Below are 14,199 nucleotides of genomic sequence, written 5' to 3' on the forward strand. Positions count from 1 at the left end.
CCTCAGTGCTTAAAAAAATATTTTTTGCACTATTTCCACTCTCATAAATAACATTTCTATGTCACTGTTTATTTATAAAAATAAAAATAAAAATTACAGGTTTTACATTTTGGGCTCTAACTATAATCAGACAGTCTCAAAACATGTTATTGGAGTTTTTTTTATTGCCTATTTTCATTTTGATCAGTCTGAGATGCAGGGACATGTCAAGAATTTGAGGACCTTTGGAAATTTTCAACAAACTCTATTGTGATGCTTTTTTAAAATGCCCCCTGACATCTACTTTTTGAATGTTAAAAATATTAGTGGTTGTTAGTAATTACTATTGAGATGAAGGAGATTACTTTGTAACTGCTATCATTAAAAATGAGAAACTTTGAGGTACTTGTGCTTGCGTATTTCCATTTTATGCTACTTTATACTCTTTTTAATACAATATTTCTACTCCTCTATAGGCTTTCTCAGATGCAACTAGAAAATACATTTCCTGTGAAAAGTGCCTGTGAATGCTGAAAGCTCATGTTTTAATTTAAAAAAAAAAAAAAACAGCCCAGTAGATTTACTTGTAAAATGTGTTTGAAAGCAAAACAGTAAAAGTACTATCACTCCAGGTCCCAGGGGTAATAATAATTTGACTGAACAACTTTCAGTGGTATTGGAGTATTATTTGAACAGGAATATCTATGCTTTGACTCACGAATAGAGATGTGTAATTTGTGGTTCCAACGTTAAATTTTCTAAAATTTGGCTCCCCTTTCTAGAACATGTCAGGTCCATTCAGTTGAATATTGTCCCCATCGGTAGTGTGCCCCCAGACACTGTACCACCATCTTGAATCCTCTGGCCTGCTAACCCTGCTTTTCCAATCCTAGTGGTACATCTACATTGACTAGGTCATTTTGTATTTGTGATTACGCATGCACTCATTAATATCTACCTTTTTTCCCTTTTGTTTGTTTGTTTGTTTATTTGTCTTTATGTTTGTTTTTGTTTTCTTATTTCCTGTTGCTGTTGTTGTCCTTGTAGTTATTATTTATGATTACCTTTTACGACTATACTACTTGTCCCCATGCATCTTTTCTATCACTGTCTCTACAAACAGCTTTGCTTTGCTGTATTATTTGTCTAGTTTTCCACCAATTTTATCTCTTGTGGACATGTATGGCCTTACACATTGTGTTTTTGAAGTTTTGAATGAAAATTTCTTGAAAATCTCATAAATCATATGTAAAAAAAAAAAGAGATGTGTAATTTGTGCACCATTGTTGCCTCAGCAAAATAATAATTTAATTTAATTTAATTTCTGTAAAAAGTGCTTTAGTAGGCTACATGCAGCATTGATCCTTCAGGATGATGTCGCTGCAGCTCAAAGTGCGCTTCATGTTTTTCACCCGGGGAGGCAGCAACGGCCGATAACGTGTGTGCGCATGCGCAGTGGCACTTCACACAACCGCAATAAGCAAACATGGCGGCGGCCGTCGACAGTGTTGTGAAAGTGTAAGTTTACCTTTATTTATTTTAAGAGTGAAACGAGCTATCATGTAGAGGTGAATGTATGACTGATTAAAAAACTTGTTACTGCAGGTTGCCGAAAATTGTAAACGCCGCACCCTCAATCCTCAGTACAATATTTGTCCCAAGAGAATAACGTTATCCTCTGAGCTAATGTTAGCTTGTTAGCTGTGGGCAAATATAAATGAGGCGAGCCCATCGCGGAGCTGTGTTTTAACCACAACTGACTCCTAACTTAGTCACTTAGAGTTGTGTTTAAGGTGGCGATACACACATTATATCCAAGCTGTTGCTATTGAGCCTCCTTGGGATTAAGGAAATAGTTAATTTAGCAGTAACCTGTCAGCTTGGCGGGTGCTTTGTTGTGACGAGAGGCTCGCTAACAATCAACCTTTTGTTCTGTCATCCCTCCATCGTTACTGTCGGTGTTAGGCATTGTAATGAAGTCAGGCTCGTTTGTGTGAGTGCTGATGAGAAATGCAGAGGTAGAAGAGCCACAACAACAGTGTGTGAGCAGTCTGAAGAAACAATGCGACAAACTGGCTCGAGTGAAGCCGACAATTAATAAATACTGTGTTTGTGACAAAGGGCAATCCCTCGTGTACCATAGGGGTTATTCATTTTAATCACACCAAAAACGGTTGTTGAATAATTTTGATAATGTTTAGATAAAGAAAAGTGTTAAAAGTGAGCATTGTGAATTAGTGCAATATGCAAGCTATATAGCGGTAGTTTGTCTAGTGAAGCCAGTTGCGGTGATTGCACTGCTAATTTTGTAGTTTAGGCTCTTTATTTATGTTGTGCACAACAGTCACTGAGAAGCAGTCTTTTGCAAGAAAAATTTAAGTCTTTGGCCAAATATGTGTAGAAAAAAGGAAAATATCATGCAAGGTAAAAAATGAGAATCTAGAGAAAGAAAAATGTAACAAAGTACTATAAATTAGACAGTTATTGCAAATTAATGATAACAATGATAGCTGAGGTATAAATGATAGATATAAATGTATATAGAGATGCATAAGGGATGTAACCATTCTCAAGTGGTGTCACGGTTCAGTGCATTTTCAGTACAATCAAAAAGTAAAAATGCCAGAGAAAAATTAAATTTTGTAAATTTTCTCTTTTTCTGTCCATTTAAGTAATTTATTTATTAAAACTAAAATATACACAGAGATGCAATCAGTTATTGAAAAAAGTTAATAAAAGTAGGCTACACTAAAGGTATAGTGGGGAGCAGGGTCTACAAAAGCCAATTTGTGTGATCACGTTAAAATCATTGTGACACATAACCCCTCAAGAAAATGTGTTTTAATGGTAAAAATGTCTTTGTTGTGAATCTGTCCCCTTTATCCTCACTTACTCAAGGTCTGAGTAATTTGACTTTTCTGTTTCCAACTCTCACATTTTAGGCTGGGAGAGCAGTATTACAGAGATGCCATGGAGCAGTGTCATAGTTACAATGCTCGATTGTGCGCTGAGCGCAGCATCCTCATGCCTTTCCTGGACTCTCAGACTGGTGTAGCTCAGTCCAACTGTTACATCTGGATGGAGAAGAGACACCGGAGTGCAGGTAAACGAACTAGTGTGGAATGACAATTCAGTATTATCATTAAGTGATGTGCAGTTTAGTGATATGATAATAAATCATGTTATTATATTACAAATACTCTTTTAGCGTGATATCTATCCTAAAAACACACCTAACAAGATGCAAAAAGTTCAATTTTTTATTTCAATTTTATTTATAAAGCCCATTATCACACATCACAATTTGCCTCAGTGGGCTTTACAGCATACAACATCTGTCTATCATCTAGTAATAAGTACCAAAGATATCACCCAAACTTACTTCACCTGTTGGTTCTTCTGCATGTACTGCTCTGTGTCTCATCAGGTGTAGCACCGGGGCAGCTGTACACCTACCCAGCTCGCCGCTGGAGGAAGAAACGTCGTTCTCATCCCCCGGAGGACCCCCGCTTGGCTTTCCCCCCTCTCAAAGCAGGTATCAACTCTGAAGGAAAAACTTGTCCCTCATCACAAAAACAGACAAGTTGGCCTCAGTAATCTTAGTTTAACTTTATCAGTAAAATATTATAAATATATGAACTAAATATCTTTTCACATTTAATGGCGGCAACTAGGAGGCCTTGCTCTTTTTATTAATTTGGGTTTGTTTGTGTGTCCATCTGTTTCTGTGTAAATGTCATGTCAATGCATGCGTTACCATTGTGATTGGTGTGTATAGCAGATTTGGAGCTGGGTCTGAAGCGTGATGCGTTGGGAGCGGTGGACGGCAGCAGTCTTGAAGCCCTGCTGAAGGGGGAGCCCCTTGACAGGAGGAGCGGCGTGTCGGACCTCCGCGGCCCTGAAGATGAGTCAGCAACTGTGGAGCCTCCTGCCACCTCGACGACCACTCACACATCCTCTGGGCGTGTCCGCAAGGTGTGACTCAAAGCTGGCTAAACACTCTTGTTTTCGGCCCAATGCAACTGATATCTATAGCTTTACATTACAACTAATGATGTGAAAAAGAGTTGAACGCTAAATCCCAGCTAGCAACTGATCTTGACAGATTAACTCAAACTTCCAGTCGGTCTTAAAGGATTTCATGTGAGGGCGCAGGTCTTTCTTGTTTGATGATATAGTTACTAGAGCACAGGGAGCAGAGCGGCGCTGGATTTAGGTTGTATTACAATTGTCTGATTTAGAAGGTTAATGTTGTCATTTCATTTCATTTATCTGTTAAATGATTTTAGCTTTCAGCTTGAACTCACCTTAGTTCTTCAAGACAGTCATAGTCTGTGGTTCCCACGTAGACAGATTTTTCTCCCAATCTTTTCTGCATCTTATCTTATGAGAAACTCTCTGCTTTTGCTTAATGTTTTTGATAAATAGTGAACAGGATGTTACGATTACACCTTACCGCAGTTTCAGCCAATACCTTTGCATTCTTCGCGACCTTGCAATTTTGTTGACTCACAGCAACTTAACCGTAAATTTGACTATTTAAAATTGATAAAATCTCATTTTATATCAGAGCTGTGCACAGCATAGCATGTTTATATGCTCAGACCCTCCCTACTCCTCTCTCTTACTCTCACTCTGTTGATCATGAGATAACTGGTGGGAGGTGAGCTCTGTGCCTGGGATAGAGTCAGACACACAGTGACAGGGCTAACTGTTAGCATAACATGGCTAACATTACCCAACTGTTTAACAGGTTTTAACGACAGAGTGGGGCTGTTTCTTTGTGAGATTGTTGGGATTGTCTAACGGCTAGGTGTTGAATGTTAGCCGCCGCTGCTGCGTTAGTTTAGAGAGCAGGAGAGCAGCTCACAAAGACGGTCCCCCAGTGGTGCTTCGAATGGTAGCCCTCACCACCACCTTCACAAATAAATTAGCATTCTGTGGGAAACTGAATGCTCATAAAAGACTCAGCTTCAGAGACAGCGTTGCAACCATAGACATAGAATTTCTATGACTGCAACTATATTTTAAATTTCTATTTGACCCCACAGTTTCATTGCGAAAATGCGTATAAATATTGCAACATGCATCACAGTTTATTTAGAAAAGCTGCTTTGAAATCGGGCATTTCAGGCTGCAACAATCCACAAAACAACCTGCGAAAAACGACCTGGTCTTCTTTCTAAGAATCAAATTGTAAATGTTAGAAAAAAAGTAAGGGATAAGTTCATACATTCAGTAAAGTTAGACCTAATCCAGACCCTCTCACTGCAGAGGGTCCTCGACCATGATGACTACTTGGACGACCTGGACGATGAGGACTTTGAGGACGAGACCCCCAAGAGACGAGGCAAGAGCAAGTCCAAGGTGAGTGCTGCATCCTTCTCTGCTGTCAGTTCCCTATGGGACATTCAGTAGTGTACTATGTGTCAACTGTTAAATGGTTTCTGTAGGGCCGCAGTGACAAGAATGGCAAGAAAAAACAGGAAGCTGCAGCTGCAGCGCTTGAGGAGAGGGACAAACCTTACGCCTGCGACAGTGAGTAGAAGCTTCCTTTGCAACGTCCATTTGTGTGTCATGCATGTTAGCAAGAGAGGCTTTTGCTTTTTCTGCTGAAAGACAGAAACAAGTCTTCTGCCATGCATGGCGTGATCTGAAAAACCCCATCTGGAACTTAAGTTTGGCAGCATAGAAATTTGAAAAGTTGCCCGTCCAAATGCGTTTTTTTTTTTCTTTTTCTTTTTTTTTCTGAGATGCCGCTCCGTGTGCTCTGTAACTTCCTGTTGGCCACAGCTCACTGTGCAAATGCTCACCTCCGCTGTATGAGTTTGCTGCTGGTGCGTCAGCCAAATATTAACCATGTGAAAATAAGTTAAAAACTAATAAAATGAAGCCGGTTGTGGGTTGATGAACAGTGAAGTTTTGTGGTTCCACCTTGGGCCTTTTTGGATGATGGTATTAGCCGCCATCACTATAACACTTTTGTATGACCGTGTGTGTGTGTGTCAGTCTGTGGGAAGCGCTACAAGAACCGTCCTGGCCTGAGCTACCACTATACACACTCTCACCTGGCCGAGGAGGAGGGCGAGGACCGCGAGGAGATCGAGGCACCACCCACTCCTCGCCAGCCTGAGGAGCAGAAGAGTGAGTCACTCTCTAGTGCTGAGAGAGAGACAGAGAGAGAGGGGAGGGAGGTTTGGTTGCATGCCATGTAGCATGTGTGTGTTTGTACAAGGGGAGTCTCTCTCTCATTCTTCTTTTTTCTTTTTTTTTTTTGGTTGTTCCGCTCTTTTCATTTTTTGATTCTCATGATTTTGAATCCCAAATTTGGGATCAAACTCAGTGTTCCTGACTGCAACATGATTGCACAGTTGGGATTCCTGGCATTTTTTAAACATATCATCCATCTTTTTTTTTTTCCCCCAAACATATCCATCGCATTGCATTTTTTCTTTTGTGCACGCGACACCGTGTTAGCAAGACCATTCAACAAGTGCGTTCTGTCAGTTGTCACTCATTCATTAGTTTGGATCATGAGTCACATGCATCATCAGCCAGTTATTGAGATAAAAAGTTGGTGTTGGCTGATGCGGCATTAACAGGTTTGTAAAAATGCTTGAAGTTTAAAACATTTGATTTCTAAAGTGTATTTTACTGCAGTTAGATTAACATGTTCATCTGGAAGAATATACTGTTATTTAACTCATCCTCCTTGATAACTTGGTTTAAAGTGACAGTTTTAATGCAAACTGAATGTTTTCTTCACTCATGCTTTCACTCAGCAACTAAGAAGGGTCCCAATGGGCTGGCGATGCCCAACGATTACTGTGACTTCTGTCTGGGAGACTCAACTTTAAACCAGAAGACTGGCCAATCAGAAGAGCTGGTGTCCTGCTCAGATTGTGGACGCTCAGGTGTGTCCTTGTGGTGTCACTTTCATTACTAGTTCACTGTTCCTACCCCTTAGTTACTGTTGCTATGCCACCTGTTCTCGCATGACACATAGAGCTGTTTTCATGGTTATTTTTATCTGACTTGACAACATTTCTCATGCGTCCTCTCCTTCCTTCAGGCCACCCAACATGCCTGCAGTTCACACCAGTGATGATGGCTGCAGTGAAGACATACCGCTGGCAGTGCATTGAGTGCAAGTGCTGCAACGTTTGTGGCACCTCAGAGAATGACGTAAGCCCCTTTTTTGTATTGTGACTGACTATATACTGACTAAACCCTATGGACCCTGTCCTTGCTAATCTGTTGTTAGTGCAACACCTTTGATCCCCTTTTTACTTCCTGTCAGCAACCAAGGAAACTAAAAGAGGGAAGTCAGTGACAGCATTCAATTTTGGCACTGTTGGCAGACTTTGACGCCAGTTCTATTGTAGTTAATGTGAGCACAGCAAATCACACTATAGAGTGCCCCAGGGATGACGTTTTTCTGTAGGCCGCGGAAGTTGGCTTCGGCCCAGTTCCCCTGTCAAAAAGCCCATGGGATTTTTCCAGTGGATTTTGGGTCGTTGCAGAAAATGAGGTCTGTGGCAGACAAGTGTTTATGATACTTGCGTGTTTTGTTTAACAACATAGTCTTCACAAATGAATGCCGCTTTGGGGATTTTGAAGTGAAATGCACCCTCCAGAAATGAAAAACTAAGGTTGGCCTATAAATAAACTACACTACAGTCTCATGAGTTAACTTTGCCACCATAACAAGGCTATAAAACTGTGCTTGTTGTGTAGTCTCATTTAGCCACTTTTTAGCAACCGCTTTTTTAAAGACAAATAAAAGCCTCAAAGTTCTTGATTGGGGTATTTACTGATGTATTTTATGTTGTTGTACAAAATGTGAATGTTATCCACAGACCTTATTTCAGGCATGTGACCAAAAACCCATTCAAAAAACCCATTGACTGTGAGACGAGGGAACCGGAGGTGCTGAAATGCTAACTAATTTCCGTGTTTTAGGAGTTATTCCTGGGACCATCTTTAAACCATCATAGCTTTCTTGTTTCACCTCTAAGTGAAAAATCTTTCCACAAAACCAATTTGAAAAAAATCAGATTCATTGATGCTGATTGATGTTTTTAAAATACACAGCCTTAGTGTGGACTGAGGGCTGAAATGGAGAAAGAAAGGTGCTTGTTCTAAATTTGTTGGGCATGTATTTTGTGGACATTTAATCAATTGTCTTGCCCTGTTTATGTGTTTAGTTATCCACAGTTGCCGATGTAGCCATATGCCTCCTGAACAGATAAGTCTGTTGTTTTTACAGCAGCTGATGAAACCAAATGAAAGATAGTTTCACCTTGCCATCATCCATCCAAAATATGCCCCCATTATGTCACACAAATGCAAATACCATCAAAGAATGTGACCGTCAAACACATAGCAAAGATGGCAACAAGATGACAGCAACTGAGCTGCCAACACAAAAACATCTGCCTTTGACAAATTGTATATTTTAATGATTGCACTTGACTGCTGTAACAGGATTTCACTCTCCTACTCGATGTACAGCCTCCACAACGAATGTATTTAATTTATGTGTCGTAAGTGAAAACGAATTGTGTATATTTTAGAATAAAATGATGTCTTAAATTATAATTTTAATAGTCACTAACACTGCAGCTATTGGTTCAAAGTTGTCATCTTGAACTCAAGTTAGTAGTAATGCTTTATTTGGTTAAAAGTATTGAAGTGTTCGGTGAGACTTCCGCGTAAATAAAATGTATATGTCGCAGAGCCGTGTCTTTGCTCGTCTTCTTGTCTAATCATAGACTGAACATGATGTTGTGTTTCTGTAGGACCAGCTGCTGTTTTGTGATGACTGTGACCGAGGCTACCACATGTACTGTCTAAGTCCCCCCATGACTGAACCACCAGAGGGTAAGTGAACGCCGAACTCTTTACTGCAGAAGTTAACAGACTCGAAGGTCATATGCGTGTTGTTTTACAACCCTGATATCATCACCTTGTACTGGTTAAGGTTCACTTATGTGGTACCTGCAACCCATCTGGTCTGATTTGTTCTTGAATCCTTTAATCAATGGAAAAGTTAAGAGACTCGGTGGACACACACTTGTTGTTTTACATTACTGATGTCTTATCTTTTTACTGGGTTGAAGGCCGATACCATAATGCAACCTTTCACCCTGTATATCCAGGGTGACCTTTATGGCACCCGCAGCCCATCTGCTCTGATCTCAGGGCTTTAAGTCCTCCGGTTCTGTGCCGCAGTTATTGTTCAGGGCCGTTGCATTTTCAAAAATAAGATAATGATAGGCACTGATAATAATGTGTGTATGGAAAATATTCTTCTGCTGTATATGTATGTAAACAGCTGTAAGGAACCCTCTATTTTTTTTTATCACTGGGCTGAAAACAGTCATGGCCGGAGGCTTTGTTTTCAGGTTGTCTGTCCGTCCGTCAGGTCAGACACTGTGAATTATTCTGTGTTTGTCTATAAAAGCAGAAATACAGAGGAATTTTATACCTGTTATGCACACACCAATATTTAATTTTTTACAAGTCATTGCAATATTGAATAATCTTATCATACAGTGCAGATAATCCTAAGATCGTGCAGGGCTAACTTCTTCTCTTATCCATTAATCTTTTTTTTTTAAACAGTTCTCAGAAATCTTCACGGGGTTTTGCACCCTTTTCCTTGCTTTGAAAACTCCTACTGTACATCATGTCAAAATAGTCATTTTATTGCACACAGATTAGCATATTTTCACATCTAACTGCGTGAATTAAATTGCTTTTTTAACCAAACCAGAGCTGGTTATTGTTGGAACAGTGAAAAGAAAAAACAGTTTTGTTTTGTTTCTCTCAACTTTGAATAAAGTGTGTTTTAAAATGATAAAAATACAGTTTAATTGAGTGGAGTCTGCTGGGTTTGGCAATAGCAATTTCTGAGCTGTTTCTGGTTAAACAAAAAGGATCTAACTCTTTAACGATAAAGTTAATCTCTGTAGGCATCCTTTCCATGTTTTTGTCATGCACTTATTAAAACAACCTGAGCCTGTCGGTGGCTAACACAAGCACTTTTAGTGGATTTAATTGAAGGTTCACAAATGGCCCTTGTGGTTATATTGCAGCCTGTTTTGCTGCTGCCTGCTGCAGTGTTCCTGCTCAATACTTTACCAAATAAAAAAATTGTCTCCATTAATCATTTAAATACACAAATAAGGTGAATTATAAGGTCACGGTCAATTATAAAATCATTATCCAAAGAATCAATATAGAATCAGATTGTTATGAAACTTGTGATCTACACCCCTGGAGTTTGCGTTGTTTCTCACTGTGTGTATGATTTGTACAGGGAGCTGGAGCTGCCACCTGTGCCTGGCTCTGCTGAAAGATAAAGCGTCCATATACCAGCAGAACCAGAGCTCCGCCCCTGAGTGACAACATAGCAACAAGTCCTGCCCCCTCAGTAAAGGAACCCCGTCCCCGTGGAAATGTCAGACCTCCTCTCAGTCCGGAGCTCCAGGCTCTGTCCAGATGTAGCTGAGCCAGATCGCAGATCAGCTTTAGAAGTCTTAATATCAACAGCGTCAGTGGGGGGATCAGTCAACACGGGGATCAAACTATCACTACCAACCTGCCTGCAAAGCCCCCGCGGCCTGCCGTCACACACATGCATATTGTGCGTACATACAATATAGACACACACACACTCTCTCCTGGACTGTTACACACACTAGATACAGAGACAGAGAGCATGCAGTAACCACAGTAACTGCTGTCTCCATGGAAGATCCCAGGAGCAAACGGATTAGCATTACAGCTAATTATCTGCACCCTTTCACGCTCGAAGACCGTGTGGACTGTCGAGACAACACAGTTTTTTTTCTGCCAAATAATCTATTTTTCACTCCCTGAATGTGGGAGAAAGAAAAAAAATCACCACATACATGGTGGAGGAATATTATTATTATTATTATTATTATTATTATAGTTATTACTGTTATTGTTCTGGTTACTAGTGGACTTTTGTAGTGGCATTTGTCTGTGTACTTTTGTCTAATCCATCAAGTCTTTTCAAAAGGTTTCCCCAAGGGGAGCCATTCAGTGCCAAGGTCCAACATCATATGAAATACACACAGCCCATGGAGCTTATCATCATCACTTCAGCCATCTTTGTTTCATTTTAAACCAGTGGGACAAAAATGGTATAAAACAAAAGTCTTAATTTTTTGTCAACAAAAAACTTTGGCTTTGACTCGTTAAGCTGTTAGCACAAAATCTTTGGCCTTGCTACTTTAGGACTGCACCAAAATCAACTTTTCATCTGATTCTGTTACTAGAACGATCAGTTACTTGAACCACACGCGAAACAACGGAGCATAGACTCTTTAAGTTCTCATGAGACAAAAACATTTAGTACAGCGTCGGTCTTCATATATTAGTTCTCCATCAGCTAACGTTCTCTTATTTTGAAAACCGGTCATCAAAAGTGGGATAATGCTGTTCTCATTGTTGGAAACTGACTAATACATGTAACTACTTATCATAAAGGTGCATCCTTTTGTCTGAGATGTTTTGTGCTAGCTTTTTAGAAACGCCCTTCACAGGTAATTTTTAAACAGCTGCTGTCAAATCGATGACACACAGAATCGTTCACGAACTGTAGCTGCTTTTATCATTTGTCACACAGACGCAGATTTGCATGCAGATTGCACCTGTATGAATGCACACACACTCACACCACAAGTGTTTGTCTTTTTGTTGTATTTTTTCTTTTTTACATTTTATATTACCTGATATTCCATTGGTACTGGGAAGTTTTTTCTAGTAGAATTTTGTAAAGTCTATGGTATAGCAAACACGTCAAGTATATAGCTCCTAATGCATTCTATGTACTGTATTGACTTTTTCTATTTTTGTTATGACTGTGACATGTTTGAATTTATTTGATTATTCTGATATGTCAAAACCTCCATTATGAGTATTTGTAAAATGATGTACTTTGTTGTACTATTTTTATTTTTACATTTCTTTGGTATCAAAGCCAATTTAGCCTGACTGAAATAAAAATCACTTTGAATTAACTGTCCATTGATTTGTTTTAAATACTTAATTTCCTGCTAGAATTGCACAATGAAGTTGATATATGTTTTGATCATCTGATTGTTGAGTGTGCTGTTCATGTCTTTGTGGTTTCAATCCTGTGTTGCTGCTGTGGCAGACTCTTTGTTTGTCTGTCCATGTCTGTTTACGTGGGAAAACAAAAAAAAAGCACCAAAGAAATGAAGGAGCTACTAATAATAACCCCAAACAAAATCTGAAAATCACTATAAAATCTTTGAAAAAACATCTTAACATGTTTGTGTGTAATGACAGTACATAATGTGCAAACAAAATTTGTGATCGATGATGTGTGTATTTGTGTGAATTTCAATTTCAGCACTTGGCCAGCTCCCTTTCCTCAGCCTGCTGAAGATTGTGGAGCTGTCCCTGGTGCTGAAAAGCTGTAGGTAACAGCCTCTCAGCTCCTGTGAATCTGGACGACTGTACAGTTGTCTGTAAAAACATGCTAAATCAGTACTCCATTACCTGCACCACTTAGCAACAACACTGGAGTTTTTCTTCCCATTAATTAAATTTATGAATGTCATTAAAAAGTTATAGAAAGCTTTGTCATAGAAAAGTAAAAAGAAAAAGTAATACCATAGCATGCCACCACGTATCTGTTCTTTGGCCTTCGCGACCGTATCTCTGATCATCCAGACTTACCAATCTCAAAATAATGTGAATTTTGTTTCTAAATGATAACTAGTATCTCAAAATGGTGTGTTAAATTTTGTCAAAACAAAATAATGGCAAATGACACCAAGTCAATATTTTGAGAAAGTATATTATTATTTTGTGGTACTAACTCATTGATTTGAAATATGAAATTGTGTTGAGAACATTTCTCACTGTTTTGTGAAAGTTTTTATTATTTTAAAATATTAACTCATTTTAATTCACTAACTGACTTGCCAATAATTCTTGAATTACTCTTGAATTATAATGACTTACAGAATCTTTTATTTTTTTATTATATTGCCTAAATTTACAGTTCCACCAAAGTGATGAACACGGATGACCTAGGTCCACCATTCTAGTTGAGATATATAGTCAACATTTTGAGAAATGTTCTCATTATTTTGAGATACCATGCCATTAATTTGAAGACTTTTGTCATTATGGTGGCTTAGAGGGTTGTTTGTTATTTATCTATTTCTATTGTTTTTATCACATTGGTGTAAATGGGTTTTCATGTTGGTCAAAGCTTGATGAAAAGCAATGAGTAAGAGAAACGGATTTCTCTCCACATTTATGAATCTATGTTTCCACTGATGACTGTCTCTTGTTTCTGCAGAATTTCTTTTCTTCTACCACCTCCACGCCAGGAGCATGCTAGACATCAGTGTGCACCAGTTCCTTCTCTAGGCCGTCTTTGGCCAGGCTCTTGTTGCCTTCCTGGAGGTTTTCCACCGAGGGAACATCATTCTCGATCTGCAAGCTCACTCTGCTGCAGGGAAGCTGGTTCTGGCAGGTAAATCTGAGCGTGTGCTGCACGTATGACTGGAAGTTAATGGCAGTGGATAGTAACTCCTCATGCTCTCTTTGGATGCAGATCGTTTTTTTTTGCTGTATCCTTCTCACTGCCCTGAGTGGGACCTAAAGGACCATAACATGATGTTCGCCACCATGTGTTACTCATGGCACATCGCCTTCACCATTTTCGTTGTGAGCGCCAACTATTGCATCGTCGGCTGGTAAGAACCAAACAAACAAGGCTAAACCTACTATAAAAACCTACTATATATGGCTGGACTGTGCACAGTGGTTCCCAAACTTTACAATAATAACAGAAGAAAACAACTGATTAACTGTACATTAAACCCAAATGCCGAACTGCAGGACATTTGTGTTTGATTAGCACTTTTGATTAATTTTGAGCAGATAATTTCTTGTGAATATTGCATCAAAGAGGAGTTTTTCTGATATTAGTTGAAACTGTGAAATTTCTATATGCCTGCAATCATACATTCTTTAAAGGCTTATTTTATGAGAAATTCCTTTTGCTTGGCCAATCTTTCCTAAAACAGGAAGAGGCTGTTTAGCAGAGAGGGAAGGCTCTGTGAATACAGCTTGTGTTTAGCTCCTCGCTGTGCCTGGTGAGATTGAAAGTTTAAGAATTAAGATCAAGTTTATCTTCAACTT

The 14,199-nt window shown here is 39.2% G+C and overlaps 1 protein-coding gene across 3 annotated transcripts; it reads left to right on the forward strand.

Annotated features, from left to right (window-relative positions):
• Positions 1–1,365: 1,365 nt before the first annotated feature.
• Positions 1,366–12,040, forward strand: dpf2l (D4, zinc and double PHD fingers family 2, like). 3 transcript variants are annotated; one of them, XM_042493507.2, is made up of 11 exons: positions 1,366–1,497; positions 2,922–3,082; positions 3,407–3,514; positions 3,758–3,954; positions 5,254–5,346; positions 5,433–5,517; positions 5,989–6,123; positions 6,762–6,893; positions 7,052–7,164; positions 8,781–8,862; positions 10,304–12,040. In XM_042493507.2, exons 1-11 carry the CDS (start codon positions 1,466–1,468, stop codon positions 10,387–10,389), a joined length of 1,224 nt encoding a protein of 407 aa, XP_042349441.1. In that variant the 5' UTR covers positions 1,366–1,465; the 3' UTR covers positions 10,390–12,040. The 3 variants fall into 3 exon arrangements, with proteins under 3 accessions (XP_042349441.1, XP_042349443.1, XP_042349444.1); XM_042493509.2 differs by having other exon boundaries at positions 3,761–3,954; XM_042493510.2 differs by lacking the exon at positions 5,989–6,123.
• Positions 12,041–14,199: the final 2,159 nt, after the last annotated feature.

Source organism: Plectropomus leopardus, chromosome 8, assembly GCF_026936395.1.
Source record: "Plectropomus leopardus strain MGB_pleo_1.0 chromosome 8, ASM2693639v1, whole genome shotgun sequence".
NCBI lineage: Eukaryota > Metazoa > Chordata > Actinopteri > Perciformes > Serranidae > Plectropomus > Plectropomus leopardus.